Source organism: Mus pahari, chromosome 4 (genome assembly GCF_900095145.1).
Source record: "Mus pahari chromosome 4, PAHARI_EIJ_v1.1, whole genome shotgun sequence".
Classification (NCBI taxonomy): Eukaryota; Metazoa; Chordata; class Mammalia; order Rodentia; family Muridae; genus Mus; species Mus pahari.
This window is the reverse complement of record NC_034593.1, coordinates 92544182-92563850: the sequence shown is the minus strand read 5'-3', so window position 1 is coordinate 92563850 and position 19669 is coordinate 92544182. Positions and strand designations below refer to the sequence as shown.

The 19669-nt window shown below is 43.0% G+C and overlaps 1 protein-coding gene across 1 annotated transcript in view; it reads right to left on the bottom strand.

Moving 5' to 3' along the window:
- Nucleotides 1-4282: 4282 nt before the first annotated feature.
- The window catches only part of Tspan2 (tetraspanin 2), a 36186-nt gene continuing 20799 nt past the window's right edge, over nt 4283-19669 (bottom strand). Inside the window, exons 3-8 of the mRNA XM_021195979.1 lie at nt 17353-17450; nt 15708-15782; nt 14344-14442; nt 12760-12831; nt 8322-8405; nt 4283-6638 (exon numbers count right to left, since the gene is read on the bottom strand). Of these exons, the coding sequence (XP_021051638.1) occupies nt 6573-6638; nt 8322-8405; nt 12760-12831; nt 14344-14442; nt 15708-15782; nt 17353-17450 (494 nt within the window). The 3' untranslated portion in view covers nt 4283-6572. The remainder of the gene's footprint in view (nt 6639-8321; nt 8406-12759; nt 12832-14343; nt 14443-15707; nt 15783-17352; nt 17451-19669) is intronic.

The window sequence follows — 19669 nt, the reverse complement described above, 5'->3', positions numbered from 1 at the left end:
ATCCCACACAAAGTTGAAAGGAGTCAATTCTCACCAGAGGAAGTTTGAAACTCAGTGCTCCAAGAGGAAACAAACAAACAAACAAAAAAACCTTTCTTACTTGCCTGGAATATAAAGAGCTCTTTCATAACTCAAGGATTTGGGGTCACAGCTGCAGCAGTCTTTAATGGTCAAATTCGTTGAGAATCAGTAGAATGTATCAGAATGAATGTATTGCAGATTAACAGCATAGCATGGTACTTCCTAGTAATAATAGGAAATCCTAATTATATATATATATGTCTTTAAAATGTAAGAACAGTGAATCTGAACGAAACACAAAAACTGAGGTAACCTCCTCTCCAGTCTGCTTTTCCAATGCTGTGTCTTTCTTGTCTGCTGTAGTTAATTTCCCCTTTTCTGTTTTTAAGACAATCTGGTGTCAGTTTCTTCAGCTCTCCTTTATCCACTGTCATGGCTGCTTAGTAAACATCTCCCTCCTTCTGGTAGGTGAATGTTGATTCTCTCCTGGTCTTAGTGCTCTGCGTGGGGCTGATGGAGGTGGGCGTGGTAGTCAGGTTATGAGCCGGCCATATAGTTGACTATAATCCCTCCCCTAGGAGTCATTCCCAGTCACTGATTTCACCTGTTGAGAAAGGATTGCTTGGTTTTGGGGTTGGTAGAATGGGAGTTTGAAACTTGGTGGCCATCTTTGGCATCTCTTAGAAACAGACAACGTGAGACAAAGGAGCCAGGCCAGAGGGGACTAAGAAAGCCCAAAGTGGAGAAACAGACCTCCTGATTACATGTGAGCTTGATCTGAGGCCAGCATCATGCCTAAAGAAGCCCTACCACCCTCTTTAGACACTTGGACTTGAAAAGCTTTGGCTGGCCCAGTGGCTCAAGTTTCAGACGGTCCCAATACCAACCCTCAGGTGGGCATCTTTTCTTGCTGTTTCTCATGTGTTTTCTCCTCTTCCTTGATCCTTCTTAGTGGGGAGCATCTGTGATCTTCCTCACACACCTTGAGGTTTTTTGTTTTTGTCTACCATAGCAGCCACGAACTTATTTACTTCCCATTCTCCTCTCAGTTCAACCACACCTTGGTCTCTGCTCCTGTTCTCCTTTGAAGCGGTTGCAGTTAGGGTGATGGTGGCTAGCTAGTGATCCAATACACAGACAACTCTTGTCTTGACCTCTGTGCTTCCAAAGGGCTGTATAGAGCTACAACATTTATAATTTCGCATGACGAAGATGAAAGCAGCTTTTTTTCCATTTTATTTTGAGATGAAGTCTCAGTCTAGGCTGGCCTTGAACTTGCTGTGTGGCCCAGCTGGCTTCAGGATTGTGGTCCTCTTGTCTTTGCCTCCCAAGTGCTGAGATGACAGGTGTGTACCACAATGTCAAACCCATTTTTAAAAAAATGCATTTTCTTTTGAATCTTCTTTCTCAAAGATGACTCAAAATCTATGTTATAGTCATTAGCTGGTGATAGTAATGTAGGTTTGAACTGTTTTTGGGGGAAATTAAAGCTGCTATATAGGTATGAAGATTCTAAACTTTGAAGAAAAGACTGATCTATAGTGACTTTATGTGTCTGTCCTGTTGGTTCTTTGGACACTGCTAAGCAAAAGCTTGAATTTGTATTGATTGGTCCTTGGTTGTCCAAAGGATGTATCCATTTCAGTTATCTGAAGCTGGCTTCTCCTTTAAGGAAACTGTAGCTTCCCTTTACTGTCAAACTAGAGGTGAGGTTAAATGTCTGGTGTCAGCTACTGAAGGAACACAGGCAGCCCAGAGAGAATTTACAAGTCTGAGGTTAAGAAATATGTGGGCAATTAAATAATTCTTGCAGGATTTTAACTTATTAGCATAGAGATCTCTAGTTTAAAAACTTTAATTTATTTATTTTATGTGGATAAATGTTTTGCCTTTGTGTATGAATGTGCAGTCATATGAATGTATGTGACTGGTATCCACAGGTTAGAAGAAGGCATTGGATCTCCTGGTTGTGATCCACCATGTTGATACTGGGAACCAAACCTGGGTCCTCTGTAGGAGCAACAAGTGCTCTAATTTCTTAAACTTAACTTTCTCAATGAAGATTAAAAAAACAAAATAAAAAGGTTTATCCTCCCCCTCTCTCTCTCCCTTTGTGCGTGTGCTCCATGATGTATGTGTGGAGGTCAGAGGACAACTTGTGGGGTCTGTTCTCTCCTTCTCCTACATGGGACTTAGGGTTGAACTCAGGCTTGGTGATAAGTACTTTTGTCTACTGAGTCTCCAGCCTCATATTTTCTCTTGAATGTCCTGTAGGCATCTCCGCTCACACTGTTACCATCTGCTTCTCCTCCTGTGTATCTCTCTTGCAGCCACCAGGTCAGAAGCCTGGGTGTTCATCCAGGTTTCTCTCTCACGATTCACTTCCTATCTCCGTTGTGACATCCTGTGAGGGTGTGAGTCTATTGCATCAGTTAAAAACTTTATGACTAGCTTTGTCATTTAATCTCATTCTTCATCCGAGTTATCCTTAAAAGTCTTAATACTTGAAAGTTCAGTTTGTTAAAAGTTTTATTTAATTACTCACTGTTTAAAATTTTCTTCATTACTTTAGGACAAAAATAAAATTTGTATAAAACACAGATTACCGGTTACCGGGGTTCTTCTTAATTTTGTTAGTCTTGGACAAGCCCTCTTAAAATGTTCTCATGTGCTATTTCAGAGTCTTCTTGTGTGCTTTCCTTTTCTCTCTACCTTGGCCAGTGTGTAAGATTTCTTTTCAGGATTCAGGTCAGGATTGTCAACATCAAGGAAGTCTCTCTCCTGACTGCTCTCTCCAGTTTGAGCCGGCCCACTCTTGGCTAATGGTTAGCATATGCTTATAGCAATAGAGGCCTGCTTTCCCAAACTCCACTTGTCAGGTCAATATTATCCTAAGGGCTCATCAATAGCCTCAAACAGTAAACAGTCTAACAAACAAATAACAAACAAATGCAATCTCTTGTACTACGTAGAACGCATATTATGAAGAGCAGGCACGGAGAAAAATACACTGATGCCAGTTGTGAGTACTATAGAGCTTTTCACTAAAACAGAATTGGGGAATGTATTGAAGGTTATTAATGAGTTCAACAAATGTTTCTAAGGCTATTTGGGATCATGTGGAACAATCTTCAGTTTTGCATGATTTTTGGAAAATGATTTATCACAGAGACCTCTTTGTCAGAGTATCAACATAATTATAACAGCTAATATTCAGTAGTTCCTACGTATTGTAAGTATTTATATGTTAGTTATTGACTTATTTAATAATTAACATACAATTTAAATTTCTTTAACTATTTTTTTTGCTGTTTAATAGAAGTAAAAGAAATCACAAAATATACAGGGTAAACACCACAAAACACACAAAAAAGTTTCTGTCATATTAACTCCACACTTTCTGCAGCCAGGCTCTGGGAAGCACAGGACGTGTTCCTTGCACTGGCCGTGTCTTCCCTGTTTCCAGGGGGCAGCGTCTGAACTGTGAATCCCTTGCTTGTTATAAGGACACCAAACAATAACATTTTGTATTGCTGTAGTATTTTCACTTTTAAAAGACATCTATATACAAAATACCTTTTATAGTAAAAAAAAAATGGAGGATGTTTAAAGAAAATAGAAAATCTTTAGTCTTTAAAATACACACAAAAACCAACTTGATTCAGATGAGCTTAAGCTGGTTCTACCTTCGAGAGACATAAATTGCTCTTTCTTGGGTATGGTGTTCAAGAACATGCCAGTGCGGCCTTGAAAGCTGGGCTGTGGGGAGTACTAGTGGCTTGCCTCTGGGCCATAGAAACCACCTTCACCAATGACAAGAGAGCAAATACCCTTTGAATATTTGGTAAACTTATTTCAGAAGGGAGAACATGCTATCTTCTTTATTATTATTGAGATTATTATCATCTCTCTCTGGGTCTCATTCTCACCCAGCTACATCGATTAGATTCTTTAGAGGGAAAGGATGGCTGTTGATACAGGAGGACCACACTGGACCCAGGATTAACTTGAAAGGCTAAGCCATAGGTAACCAAGTTTTTCTGGAGGAAGGAGGAACAATTTGGGTGAACTGATGATAGCTGAAACGCAACTATGTGTAATTAGAACCCTAAGGGTGTTGTTTTTGAACCCACTGCACAACAACAGCATGGAAGGATAACCAGTCTGTTTTTACTATACTGTTTGGGTAAATTGGTAGGTAACATATTTAAATAAGACATGTGAATATGTTAAGAAGATACACTAAGATTTTCAAGCAGTGTAAATACATAGAAAATTTAATTTAAAATAACTTAAAATGTTTGGATCTGATCTCAAATTAGTTCAGGTAAACAGAAATAACTGTAAATGTATATACATGTACATGTGTATGTATACAAACACTTATCTCCATAGTTTCAAACAGGTACACATGTATTAAATTACATATGTCTTTAGACTTAAGAGATATGTATTTAAGATATGTATAGGTTCAGGACGTAGGGGTTATATATCTCTATAGATATAGCTTTATCCATTCACATAAAGATATATATCCATCTTTACTCAAAGATGGAATTCTCTAATTTTACCCAGCACATTCTTTGGAAAGCTTCACCCTCAGAGAGGTACACTAATCACACAGGACACGGGTTTCTAGACTTATTCCTCTGCATTAAAAAATTATTTTATTCTTCCGTCTATAGTTACTGTGATTTTCCTTAAACTTATTCAGTCACCCAGGGAATGAAACTCACTTCTGAGGAACAGGAAATAACTCTGAGCTGGAGGAACCTGAGTACACACTTGAGCCTGTTCTCTGTCTTCAGGAAAACAGATCAACTAAAGCTATGAGAAAGACTGATCACTGTTTGCTTAAAAAGCTAGCATTTGTCAACCACTGGGGTATAAACAGCGCGGAGTGATTTTTTTTTTTAAAACACTCTTTTGCGTACATAGGTAAAGTAGTCATATACAGTTATACTTTTAACTCCCTCAGTTTTTTTCTCCAAAGCTAGTAGCAGTAGCAAGAATATCTGAAAAAGAGAGAGGCGAGGCATCCCAGCAGCTGTGTGTCCTCAGCAAAACACTTTGTAAAAGTTTCCTGAAGCATGGTACTTTATTCTAGCACAAAACAAAGTCTTATATTCTTAGCAGGCATAGAAGCTACCCTGACGGTTTCCAGAATTCCTCACGCCTTCACTTTTATATGATCAAATACAATCATAAGAATCCACAATTTATATCCTTTATAAACTGTTCCGTTATGACAAATACGTCAATTTAGACCCTGCTGTGGGTTTTCCCACTTGCAGCCAAAAGGCTGAGCAGTGACTGGGTTTTCCCACTTAAAATCAACCCCTCAGGCTCCCAAAGAACCTGAGCATTTATTTATTCCCACAGGGGTTTGCTGGGAAAGAATATATTTGTGTTGCAGCTGTATGCATGAACGTATTTTTGATTCATTAACTTGCCTTTGTTGTGTGCATACATATTGAAGAAGGTATTTATCTTGGTTTAGACAGGGTACTCATAACATAATATCTGAGTTATGGGGGATTTATTTATTTTAAAGAATAAAACTATATTCTTAATCTGTGAAGAATTCTCTGCACAGATGAATAAGAAAAATGGAAAAATATTAGGAAAGTATGTAAACTCAAATCATGAGGTATTCCAGAGGTACAGTGCCAGCCAGAGACCCCCCCACTGTCACGCTGCACAGCTCCTGCTTTTCTCTGTCACCATGTCTGAAGAAACAGTAAGGAGGGTGAGGGAAAGGCCTTGTGGGAAGGCAAGGCTTCCACCAGTTCAAAGCTTAGTCGGCAGAGAGGAGGGAGAAAGCAACGTTTACATGTCATTGTACAGCAGTGTTTCTCCCCCTTAAAAGTTGTTAGTTTTAGTCTTAAAAGCACTCACTTTTCTGGGGCACATGCTTGTCTGTCTCCGTGACTTCTCTTTCCAGAGAGGCTTTCTGTTTTTAAATGCTAAGAAAACATGACTTTTCGAATTAGATTTTTCCATGCTATATTTACTTTTACAGATGTGTTTAGTTCTGAAACTGTGGTTTACTGGATTCTGGGGAGAATATATGTATCTATATATATATTTTCAAGAAATCTTTACACTCAACTCAGACACTCAATCTATGGCCCTTCAATTCTTACATCTTATTGCTTCCATTAACTAGAAATCCTGCATTCTCTTTATGTATCTAATTTTCATGGCTAAAATCTGAGAAATGGACCCATGATTACGTTTCCTGAATAGCCAAGTTTTAGACATCTCTCATTGGTTTTTTTTCTGGTACTTAAATAGGCTATTTTTGCATACAAGAACTAGGGTTTCCCAGGAAACAGATATCAGTATGTGCAATGCATATACCAGAAACACACAGACATTCACTCAAGAGGCAAATCAGTAATGAGTCAGACTTACATACATGTGCAAATATACAGTTGACAGAAAATTATTTTAGCTTCTAATATCCTGAATATTAAAAATGAGCCAAGAGAGCTCTTGTGATAATTAGCACGAAAACTCTAGATTACAATTTTCATGATGAAGTATCTTCAAATCACATCGCGTGAGTTCCGTATTGCACAGCAAAGCACCATGCTGAATATCATGCCAAAGATCTGCAACAGAAAGAACCGCTCATTAGCAACTTTCACATGTGGATTCGATAAAAATGAGCAAACTGTGGCACAGCTTAGCTCAAGTTACTGACCAACAATACTGGCTGTAAATGACATTTTCATATGTTCCTTAAGGATGGCAACTAAGCAAGACATCTGTGTCTGCCTTGCCGAGCTCCTATGTTATCCTTCTTAACAGACACGTCTGTTTTAAGAAAGATCTCTGTTTCTGGCTTATGGTTCTTAACAGTTATGAAAGACTGATACATTTCTGGTTTTTGAATTTTATATTTAAAATGAATCTCAGATCTATTTTACTCATTCAGAAAATAGTTCTTAATTTCTTAGGTAAAAGTGCTTATGGTCTAAGTGTCAGAAAAGCGTTCATTCCTACAGCCATAGAGCCCTGTCAGTTTCCCTTCATTCTTGGTCCATTCCTACACAAATGATATATGGCTGTTTAACTCAATAGTTCTGCTGGTCAGTGGTAGTGCACACATTTAATCCCAGCACTTGGGAGGCAGAGGCAGGAGGATTTCTGAGTTTAAAGCCAGCCTGGTCTACAGAGTGAGTTCCAGGACAGCCAGGGCTACACAGAGAAACCCTGTCTCGAAAAACCAAAAACAAAAACAAAAAAACCAACAAAACAAAACAAACAAACAAACAAAAGCCCCACCAAAACAAAGCAAAAAAACCTCAGTAGTTCTACCAAAACACAAACAGAAGCAATGCTTCCCATATATATTTATTTTTATTTTTTATTTTTAAAAACAAGGTCTCATGCAGCTAGCCCAGGCATGTCTCAAACTCACTACACAGCAGGAGATGACCTTAAACTTCTGATCCTTTTGCCACCATCTCCTAAGTGACTGGACCACAGGTGTGTGCAGTACTGGGGATTGAACCAAGGGCTTTGTAAATGCCAGGAAAGCACTCTAACAGCAGGGCTTTGTCCCCAGTCTCTCTTCCACACTCTCTTCTTTTGTTGTTAAAGGACTGAGCCACCAACAGCTCATGCTCGAGCATACTTCTCTCCTTTGCAGATGATAATTCCCTTTGCTTGAATTCTGGGTTTCCCCAGAATAAAAGTATATAGAAAGATGGTACTTATTAAATGCAACACAGTCAGATTTTATATCAATTAATTTGTAACAATAAGTTATAGGCAGTATCCCACTTGACCTTCGTAATAATCCTGTAAGGCTGGTATGTTTAAAATTTATATTCTACAACTATCGAAGCTTAGAGAAATTAAGAAACTCTCCATCAACCACAGGGCTTATAAGAAAGTCATGGAGTCAGGAGGTGAATCCAGTTTGTGTGACTCCAGTGCTTGTCCTATGCTGTCAGCCAGTGCACAGATGAAGAGATTTGCCGTTCTGTTACTGTGAACTGAGAGTACTCACCAAGGTTATGATGGCAGGCTTAAATGGGAAGTTGTTGCTATGACAAACGCAAGGTCATAATAATTGGGTGGATACTGGAATTTATGTCATATTTTACATAGTCACTACTGATGTATGTCATTAACTTTGTTCTTAGGAGATGCTATGAACGAAAGTCTTTACCCATTATGAGAACTGTCATTTAAGATACTGCCATCTCCAATTTGAAGAGAAATACTATGTAAAGGTTTAATGCTTCTTAGAAGGTAAAAAAGATGACATTCTAGAACTTTCTTACCGTGAGACCCGCAATCCCAATACCAACAATTCCAATGAGCTGCAGTTTAACACTGATTACGGTTTCGATTTTGTCGATGCAATTCTGCTTAGGGGAAAAAAAAAAAAAGCCATCCGTAAAAACTGATTGTGTGACTCATCTGTGACCCAATCCTTCTCTTTGCTATCTGGGTCTGTAAGTTAATGCGTGCAAGCTTCTGCTCACATGCAAACCATCCCTCATGGATAACGTCAGCTTGACGACTGTAAAGCAGAAACACGGTCTTGGGTAAATGCAAGTCTCTCTTTTTGGGTAAGCTTATCTATTTAGGCCAAAGGTCTGTTTCAGAGCTCTGAAATATGGTGTTACAAAACTGTTTCTAGTCAACACCCCCCTCCTCGGCATTCCAAAACTTAAGCCTTTTCTTACTTTCAGTGAAGAAAGATACAATGCGATATTCTCTAAATTACAACCTCCTCTTTATCATTTACCATTTAAAAGGAATTTTATACACTTGATGTATTTGACTATGTAACGTATGCATAACTTATTAAGAGACTAAAAGTCTGCATAGGGTCAAATTAAATTATGGAAAGCCAGTCCTTAGGAAAACCAGGTCTTGGGAGTCAGAAGAGCATTTTCTCCAGTGTCAGTTGGGCTGTGGTTCCAGCCTTTGACCCTTAGGAAATCTGTGAATCAGGGATTGGAAGAACATTCATGTATGGGGGGTAGGGGTAGGGGTAGGAAGGTGGGGTAAACTGGGCAGGAGGCAGAGGGGACTGTCTGTAACCATTACTAGCTTCTCAGTGCCAAACACTCCCGCTTGGAGACTTCCTACACAGAGGTACTCTCAGCCCAGACGCAGCCTCAGGGCGCACAGATCTTTAGCACCCTCTGATATCCACATGCATTAGCAAATAAATGGTAACCACTCTCATGCCTCCCCTTATATTTAGTGATTCTGCGGATCTCATCTAAGCCGCTGCGTTGGTGGGTGTGGAGCAGTAAGACATAGCTCCCTCTGCTCTCAGGGACTTGGTGGAGAGGATGCAGACCCCCAGAGGAATGATAATGCATTCTGCCTAGAGCCGGGAGCACTGCTGGAGACAGCAGTTCCTGGCATGCCAAAGAAAGCCACCGTCCATCCGCAGCCCTTCTAGCCTTTCCCCCTTCACCGGGACTCGGGACTGCCTTCCCTCTGTGCCGGGCTCTGTTGAAGGTAGTGAGAGAGCATGAAAAGGTACAAGAATCGCTTTCCAACTTCCCCTCCTCAGAGCCAAGGCAGCGGCCTTCTCTGTGGAAGGTTAGCTCCTTTTCCGGCCCCAGGTCTCAGTCTCTCAGGAAGCCTGCCAGCCACCCTCTTCCCTTCAGTCCCATGCACTCAGCCTTGTAATCTCCATTAACGTTTCCAAGTGACACCAGGCTCACTAGGTCGCTCGCTCGGTGTTTTCAATCTAAAGCAAGCAAAGCAACCTCTCTCCTGCTGCCACCCCGCCTCCAGCTCTGCCAGCAGCCTGTCTTTCCATTCACAGACGGCTTCTTTTGGGAAAAACAAATTACAAAACATGTACTGGCTTTCCTTATTCACAAGGGAATACAGAGTCATTGAGATTTGGAAAATAGACATTAATAACATGAAAATAAGAAACATCTGTCCTCTGCTACGATCAAAACTAATACTGTTGATGATTCTTGTGCATAAAAGGACCCCCACACTCGGCTCACTTTCATATTGATCTGTGTGCTCTCACACTTAACAGAAGAGACTAAAAATATCGTCTTACATTAAATACTTCTGAAATTGTGATTCCTAGTGGCCATAAAACATATCCTATGAAAGGATCATAACTTAAGGCAATATCCTACTGATGCCTTAGGAAATCAGTATTTGGTTATTAATGTATATGTTTTATAATAAATACCACTGCACAAAATTTTCTATCTGCATTTTCCTCCATTTTTTCCTTTGTGTGTGTGTGTGTGTGTGTGTTTGCCACAGGGGCTGCCAATCTTGTCTTTTGATACTCGGTCTCTCACAGAACTTGGGGTTCACCAATAAGGGTAGGTTGACTGACAATCGAGCCCCAGTGATCATTTGCCTTCACTTTCCCAGCACTGGAATCGCAGGCAGTTCTACCACACCCAGATTTCTCTGTGATACAAAGGATTAAATCCAGGTCCTCATGCTAGTGTGGCAAACAGTTTATCAGCTGAGCTATCTCCCCAGCTCCTGCACACGATAAAAAAAATCCCTTTCTTTAGAATAAATTCTGAGTTTCTAGATGAAAGAGCCTGAGCTCATTTAAGACTCTGGGTTATATGACTGTACTAATCTCTAGGACCATTATACCAGCTTTTATAAAATGCTTATTTCACATCATTCTCATCCATATTGTGTTATTAGTAAAAGGCCAATGTTAAACAATGGGGTCTTGTCATTTAAAGTTGCTATTAATTTCAGATAGCTTCTGATTGTCCATGCTTTTCACGCGTTTAATAGTCATCTGCGTTTCATCTTTTGTGAACTCATTTTTCTTGTACTTGGCTGATACTCCACAATTACTGCTCAAGGTGGAAGATGCAGCTGAGCTGTCATCCGCACCACAGTCTGTCTCTACCCTGCAACCCTTTGGCTGGTGTCCCCTCCATGCCTCTCCTGGGCTCTTGGAGCACCATGCAAACTCCGTCCATACCCCCACTGTGCACTGTGTCAACGCTAGTGTTTCCATCTCCCTTTAGACAGTAGGTTCCTTGTTGGCAGGACCTTGACTCATTCATCTTTGTATCCACAGCGCCTGACAGGCAGAATCAGTAAACACTGAGCCAGTCTCCCCTGCAGCTCTTCCCTTGAGTCTGACTCCTCCTGCTCCTCCTCCTCCTCCTCCTCCTCCTCCTCTTCCTCCTCCTGTTCCTGTTTGGCTGCTCCCCCTTTTGTCCAGCCTTAAATGGCATTGTTTCTTAGACTTTTATTCACATTTTCCTTTTCTTCAGAATCTCCTGAGTCAAATGCATATCCCCAGCTCTAAGATCACATAAGTCATCGATACTCTTAATGTCGCTCTTAAGCCACACGCTGGATTTTCCAAATCACAATGTTGAAAACACTGAATTAGGAGCTAGAGAAAGGCCCCTGGTTAAGAGTAGCAGACCTGAGTCTGGTTCCCAGCACCCTTGTCAGGCAGTGCACAACGGCCTGTAGTTATAGTTACAGGGGAATCTGATTTCTCTGGCCTCCTTGGGTAACTACATCCATGATACATCTACATCTTTCTTCCATATATATATACATTATATATATATATATATATATATATATATATATATATATATATATATATGTATAATTATACATAATATATATATATCTTTCTTCCATATATATATATATGTAATTAAAACAGACCTTTTAAAACACTCAAAAAGCCCACATAGTGTTTCTTTTCTCTGTAACTGGTTATCTATCCTCCAATCATTAACTGAGTGAATGACACCGTCTTCTGTACAGGTGGAGAAGCCAGAACCCAGTGGTGGCTTCTCGTGGTCTCTGATTCCCAGTGCTGCCTTCTCTTCTCCACTCCATCCAGCTTTCTCAGTTGGCCTCACGTGGGTGGCAAGGAGCAGTGAAGTCTTTTCAAGGGGTCACCTCAACTTCGGGATATTCATCACCCGTCAATCTTTCTCATTACCATCGCAGCAAACTCGATAAAACGAAAATCCAACCCCTTCCATGGCTCCCTAAGCTAACAGCACAAAGGCCAGAGTTTTGGTTTTACAGGAGTATCTAAGGCCCTTAGCTATACCTCAGAAGTGAAACAGTCCCTCCTGAAGAGAGGATTTTTTTCAAGGCAAACACCATATTGCTTCTCAGTCTGCTGAGAGCGATGGCTTTCTCAAACCTCCAGGTATAAAGCCCAGCTTATTTTTCCCAGAAATGTTAGTTCCTCTGGGCTCCTGTTCTCCCACAGCATGACCCTCTCCCGGCTGCCTTCCTGACCTCCCTTTGTTAAGATTCATAGCCTTCCACACAAAGCTTTCCTAATTCTGCTATGTCTCCGTGTTTCCCTGGACAGACTTTTTGTGTATCACCAGCCTATGAAGCCACTGAGGGAGGGACTCTTGTCTCTTTCACTTATAGAATCCCTGACAGAGTTAAATTTATCAGTGCTGTGACTGTCCCAGAAAGATGTGGAGAACACAGAACTCTTGTCCTGGTGAACCGAATACCTTAAGCACATGGCATAGCCACTGGCAAGCAAGCCTCCCATCATCCCAGAGTATGAGGAACCTGCCAGAGTTGCTGCTTATTTCATATGGCATGGGTAAGGCTCAGGGTCCACTGGGAAGCAGTGGGACCTCCTAGAATCCCTGGGAAAAAGGCCTGAGCCTCCCTGCCTCTACTGACATAAAAAACCTCCTTCTAGTAGGGGCTGGCGAAGGGACCCTGGAGCATGCAGCTTACCTCGTGGCCTGGAAGCTCCTTTGGACACGTGGGCTGGACTTGCTCAGAGCTTTCTTTTCCACAGCACTGAAACTAGAGAGCAAGAAGAGGTTTTAGGACACAGGAGGCAGGAGTGCTGGCCCCAGGGCTCCGTGTCATTGCCGGCTGGTAGTGCCAAGGCTGCAGAGCAGCTCTGAGGCCCAAACTGCTATTTCTGGAGAGCGAAGGAAGAATCACAGGATTGTGCCAGCAACTCAGAAACACGACTTCTCCAAAGCTGCAAAAGCTTTATGCTATGAAGTGACTTGGGGCACAGCAGGGCAAGGAGCTAACTGATGGTGTCCACCATGAAGAGCTGGGAGGCAGGAAGGCCTCCCATGCCAGCTCTATCACACTGAAGTCCAAAAACCTGCTGAGGAGCAAAAGCTTTATGAGTTTTGGGAAGGGTTTGTTAGCCAGGGACTATCTGAGAAGAGAGGATGTGAGCCATGGGAAAGCCCAAAGCCAGAAGAACAGGCATGACTGCTGGCTGGCAAATAGGCATCCTGCCTCAGCTCTGGCTGCTTAGGACAAAGGGACCTTTGTGCTGCTTGCCATCTCTGGGGAACCTTCTAAGACACTCTTGTCATATAGAGCCAGGTACCTTGAAACATGTGGCCCAGAAGTTCATAGTGACTTCTCCAAAATGCAATATTTAAGAAAACAGAACGACCTTGGTCTGGCTCATTTCCTCTATAAGCCTTTCTTGACTATATGTAGCTCTAAGCACAGTACTCTAGCACATTCCCATGGAACATTCTAGAAGGACATATAGTTGTCTCCCAGTGACCTCCATTTTATACATGAGGCGTGGACTGACAGGTATCAGAGAGGTCTAATAACTCATTCAGCGTCACAAAGCTGCCAAGAGACATGCTGGAGCTGAGGTTTCCTGGCTTGAAGATCACTATGGTGGTTTGTATATGCTCGGCCCAGCAAGTGGCACTATTAGGAGGTGTGGCCTTGTTGGAGTAGGCGTGACTTTGTTGGAATAAGTGTGTCACTGTGGGGGTGGGCTTTGAGACCCTCTTCCTGTCTGTCTGGAAGTCAGTCCCATTTGCCTTCGAAACAAGATGCAGAACTCATAGCTCCTCCAGCACCATGTCTGCCTTGGATGCTACCATGCTTTCTGCCATGATGATAACGGATTGAACCTCAGAACCTGTAAACCAGCCCCAATTAAATATTGTCCTTTATAAGAATTGACTTGGTCATGGTGTCTCTTCACATCAATGGAAACCCTAACTAAGACAGTCACCATGCTTGCTTCTGTCACACCACAATGTCACCTCTGAGAAGAACGGACACACATTTGGGTGGCTTTCTCAGTGTCCCGCTCATGCACTTTGGTCTCTTTTGGGCACACGTGCTAACTTCCTGTAAATCTGTGGAAGGCCTCTTTTTCTCCAAAGGTCTACACAAAGCACAAACTATGGCTCTCATCAGAGGTAAAATCAAAGGCTGCTGTTTCCATTCATTTTATTTATTTTGATTTTAATGTAGGTGATTAGAAAACCTGGCTCATGCATAGCCGATAGAAAATGTGATGCCAAAGAAGTTACTCACTGCTGAGTGGAAGGTAGTGAGAGTTCCGTTCCCCCTTGCCTTGTCTTTAAGGTAGTCGCTGTAGGCCTCCTCATACATGGTCTGTACATGCCGTATAGCCTGAAAAAACACCAGGGCGTGGTGAGTGGGAAGCTGCAGACATTTTCATTTTACAGAGAAACTTCCCTCCTCTGTGCCCTTTGGCAACACTGATTCCCCACACATCCTTCTGTATTTTAAAAGGCTTCTACACATATAGAGCAAAACACAAATTCAAGAGGTTCTGAGATGCTTTTGAAAATGGAAGGATAAACTGACCAAGAATGTTTTATTACATTAGAGCCACCTCTTGGTGTGGGGATTTGTAAACCCGGAGGTCTTCACTGTCACCTAGGCCCATGTAGGAGATCCTGGTGAGCCACATGAGGTGGACTCCATGACTGCACGGTTCCCTGCCAACTTGCAGGCATGCATCCACTGTCAAGGAAGATGTTGTTCTGCGTTCAGATGTCCCACACAGCTAAGTGGATGCTTTTCCCAGTGCAAAGACATATGACCCGTAAATCCACAGGCTTGAGCTCTATGTGGAGCTAACCTGAGACTTGTAGCCTCTGGGTACAAGGAGCCTTGTTAAGAATGTCCCATAGAATGCAGTCACTCAGTTTTCATGCTTATCAGTTTTACACTCAAGCTCATACACCCAGTATAGATGGCACATGAGTTCACTGGAAATACGACCCTCTCAAGGCTCTGCCCCACAACCTTCTTATCCTTCTAAAGGGTCATGTGCCCTGTGAGCTCTCCTCATGACCTCTTCTGGGTTCTGAGGATTGCTATGTGCATGCAGCAGGCCAGGATTTAGCTTCTCATAACAGGGCAGGCCCTGCCTAGGCCAAGGATGAGAAGGTGGCCTCTTTCTCCTTCTTCTTCTTCTTCTTCTTCTTCTTCTTCTTCTTCTTCTTCTTCTTCTTCTTCTTCTTCTTCTTCTTCTTCTTCTTCTTCTTCTTCTTCNTCTTCTTCTTCTTCTTCTTCTTCTTCTTCTTCTTCTTCTTCTTCTTCTTCTTCTTCTTCTTCTTCTTCTTCTTCTTCTTCTTCTTCTTCTTCTTCACCCTATTCTTTTGACTGTAACCTAATATCTGTCTCATGTTGAACTAGGAACAATCTTAAACCAGAATTCCTAAACAAACAAACATAGACTAGTTTATACATGAACTAGGAACTGCTAATATACATGATGAGCTCCGTACACTACTAGGTTAAAGGTTCTACTTACACAATTTGGGGGGCTATTTTCTTTCTTAATAACATTTTGGGGTGGGTATTCTATATCACTTGCCGTAAGAAAGCTGCCTTAACAACCACAAAAACTTCTAAGTCTTACTTACTACATCCTTGCCTATAAATGCAAATACTCCAGTGGTTACTTCAGCAGCAAATATCACCAGCAGACAGGTAAAAAACTGTGGAGAGAAAACACTAATGTCATTAATTTAGTACCTTTTCAATTTATTTAGCCCATTTGCATCCTCAGCTCTGTGGTACACAAGACAGCCTTTTCCAGCTTTATTTAGAGAATGAAAGAACATGTGGGAGAGGAAACAGACATTTCACACAGCCATAGACGAGGAGCATCAGGCAGACATGGAGAACCCAGAGACTGATGGGAACAGGAAATGAGGGGGGTCAGAGCACCCTGCTTCAGGCTCCCTGTGAGAAGTGCCGCTGGGTCAGGCTATGCATTTGCTAATAGGGAGGACTTTACCCACTTTGTCTCCCCATGCAACTGTCTAGCGCGTCTGTGGGACTTGTCTGCTTCTTCACTGAACAATTGTTTATTGAGCATGTGTCCTGTGCCAGGCTCTGTCCTTTGTGCTAGTCACACAGGGGTAGACAAGAGCCTGACCTCTCCAGTATCATAAAGCTTATATTGGGCAGAGAAGATACAGTAAATGAATAGAGGTCTTAAAAACAAATACAGGAATATTAGGTAGTCACATAGAAACCATATCATAGCACAGTATTGGCAGCAGCACCCTCAGTAAATACTGACCACATAAGTTCTACAGAGAGGAACTATGGTTGCCAGTGAGGTTTGGGCTTGGGCAAGAGTGTGATGTGAATATTGTAATCTGGAAGGTTTCTCTGAGGAGAAGGAAAGAGAAGTAGAAGTGTGTGTGTGTGTGTGTGTGTGTGTGTGTGCATGCATGTGTTTGTGAAAAGAGTGTATGAGTGTATATGAGTGAGAGCGTGTGTGTGAGTGTGAGAGAGAAAGTGTGTGTGAGTGTGTGTGTGTGTGAGTGTGAGTGTGAGTGTATCCTTATGGATATAGTTCTGCCAGGTCTTAGGTTTGCTGATCAAACTCAGCTCTGTGCTAAACAAAACAGCTTTTCAGCTTTATTTAGAGAAAAAGTAATGTCTGGGAGAGGAGACAGACATTTCACACAGTCATAGATGAGGAGCATCAGGCAGACATGGAGAACCCAGAGACTGATGGGAACCGGAAATGAGGGGGTCAGAACACCCTGCTTCTGGCCCCCTGAGAGAAGTCCAGAGCCATCTCTCTGATGCCCCTCACCTCCCTGAGGGTTCAGAGCATCATCTGGGCAGCAGGTGACAGGGGCTGCTTGTTGCATTTTCAAACACAAGCTGGGGTTAAAACAAGGCACCAGAGGGATGTTCGCCTAAGTTATTGATCTTATCCAGAAATGCTTTCCTTGTAGATAACAGTTCTTTCCTGGCTGTGAGGATCTATAAGCTGCCCCATCCACAGTGAAATATTATTTCTTAAGGAACCATCAATTCTGAAGCACTCTTCCCCAAACGTCTTTCCTCTGATGACCTCATTGTTTTCACATTTTCCATATGAGGCAGGAACAAAGATATTGTTATTCTCATGCAGGAGATGGAGAAAACAGACACCAGAGAGAGGATCCAGTGCCAAGGTTTTACATCCTAAAGGAGCTAGGTCTACTGACTCCTTCCAGGGAAGTCTGCCGATCCACCCGGGCCCACCCCGGAAACCCTACTTACTGATCCGAGCACACACTGTGACTCACGTATGGCTCCACAGCACCCGAAGAAACCCACAGTCATCATCAGGGCCCCAGCGCCAACCAGCACATACAGCCCTGTGGATGAGAGGCCAGGGAGAGCATTCAGAGCCTGACTGAAGACAGGGCAACCAAACCCAGTGCCTCCCACACCAGCTGGGCTCTGGCTTTCATCTCTGTAGAACACTCTGCTGCCACCTGTACTGGTGACACTTATTGTCTACACTTCATACATACCGGCTCACTCAGCAAAGTAATCCTATCTACTATCGTAGCAGTAGACATATCAGGAGACTGAACCTGAAGGAAGCCAGGCAACCTGTCTGAGGACACAGCCAGTGAGGGGAAGAGGCTGCCTCTACCTGCTGCCCAGAGCTGTTGCAATGAATAGCTACCATATACCTCCTCAAGTCCAAACACTTCATCCTGGGTTGTGTACCTTTGTGCAGAGGAAGCACTACCACCCTGACAAGGCCAATGATACTGCGTCTGGGATAATCAGAAGCTGGCCTCACAGCTGGGACACAAGCCCAAGCCTTTTCTTGAGCCCCAGAGCCCGCTGTCCTCTAGACCTAAGGGCTGCCCCCACCACTGAAGGACTTGAACCCAAGGGTGTGGGAGGCAAGAGTAGCTGCTGGGTAACAGGGGAGGGGACAGGGCCAGGATGTGGGTAAGGGCAGGACCATAGGACACGCTATCATCAGTTTTGTGTGATTTTTTTTTCTCCTTTCAAGGGCAGTGCCATAGATATTGGACACACAGGAGGGCATGTTACAAAACAAAACTCAAAATCAACAACCCACGAGAGAGAACAATAAGGTAATAGACACCCACAATATCATCAGCAGCACCATGTTTGAACCAGGAGTTAACTATCCTTTTGAGAATTTTAATACAATTGCTATGTGTGGGACAGGCTGTTCCTGTCAGGCGCTGTTACAGTCACCAAGTGCAGGTTTACTGGAGCAGCTCTCATGATGGCTGTGAAGTACTGAGCCACCATCGTTACCTCCTTTCTCAGACAGAGGCACTAGACCCCAGAGAATCAAGTTCTTGTCCCAAGGTCACAAGTCGCTGCTCTCCCCAAGAAGCTGTCCTGCCTCCCAAGGAACAGCAAGAGCCTTACTTTAGTTTTTGGAGATGTCACCTCCTAAGTCAAGCCCCAGGAGGATTTTCCTCACAGAGGAATGATGGCAATGTGCTGGGAGGCAATGTTCTGGGAGGCCCGGGCCAGGCCTCCTGATTTCCTTCTCTCACCCTGAGATAAGAGGTTAGTACAATGCTAGGGTTGGGCCTGGCACTTGGCTCACTGGGAGTAAGGCTAATGGTCTCTGTTTTTTTCCTTTTGCATTTTAGTCAGATGAGTCACCCAGAAACCATTTTTATTCACCCGGAAGTGGTGGGGGGGCACTTGGGTCCCACCCCTGTGGGGAACCCCTGACTCTGGCATTCAGGCACTTCCTGGGGGCTCCTCTGGGTTGCTCACAGCTGGTTTGTGGGCAGGCCTAGCTGTGAACAGACCTAGATGGGGTTGCAAGCTGTTGACACTGCTTCCTTCACCATCCAGTCCAGCCAGCCCAGACCAAAAGGTACCTGTGGGTTCCTAAGTGGGGAAGGGTAGGCTGTGCAGTCTGGAGGGACCCCCACAGTTTCCTGCTGTTTCAACTCTATCAATCCCTTTCTCTAAGAGGATCATTTATTTCATGGGAGAATGGATGTGGTTACAAGAGAACTGATACCATTTAAATACAACAGCGTTATTGGCTCCACCACCTGAACACCATCTTGTTCCATGTTGTCACTTTTCAAAGCTCTTTCGTTTCTATCATCTCCTTGGTTCCTCAAAGCAGCCTGGTTGTGCTGACATCCCTGCGATTTTACAAGAGGTCAGAGGCAAGGGTCCTGATTCCCACCCTGCACTCCTTACAGAGATAGTTGAATAAGGAGCGGGGGTAGCAGTAGAGGCAGCAGCAACGACAACATCCTATCAGTGCCTTTCCATAACGCCTCAAGGGACAGCCATGTTAACACACTGACTTCTTGATTACAATGTCATTGCCTCCCGTCACTACTACTACAACTGCTGTTGGATCCAGTGTGAAGATAGAGTTGGGGTCACAGCTTGTGGTCCAGCTCCCTAAATTCTTATCTATTATACACTACACTCCAGGCAGCTGTTGACCATGGCCTGTTCTAGTGTGAATTGGACCTTTGTGGGTTCCATCTATTATACACTACACTCCGGGCAGCTGTTGACCATGGCCTGTTCTAGTGTGAATTGGACCTTTGTGGGTTCC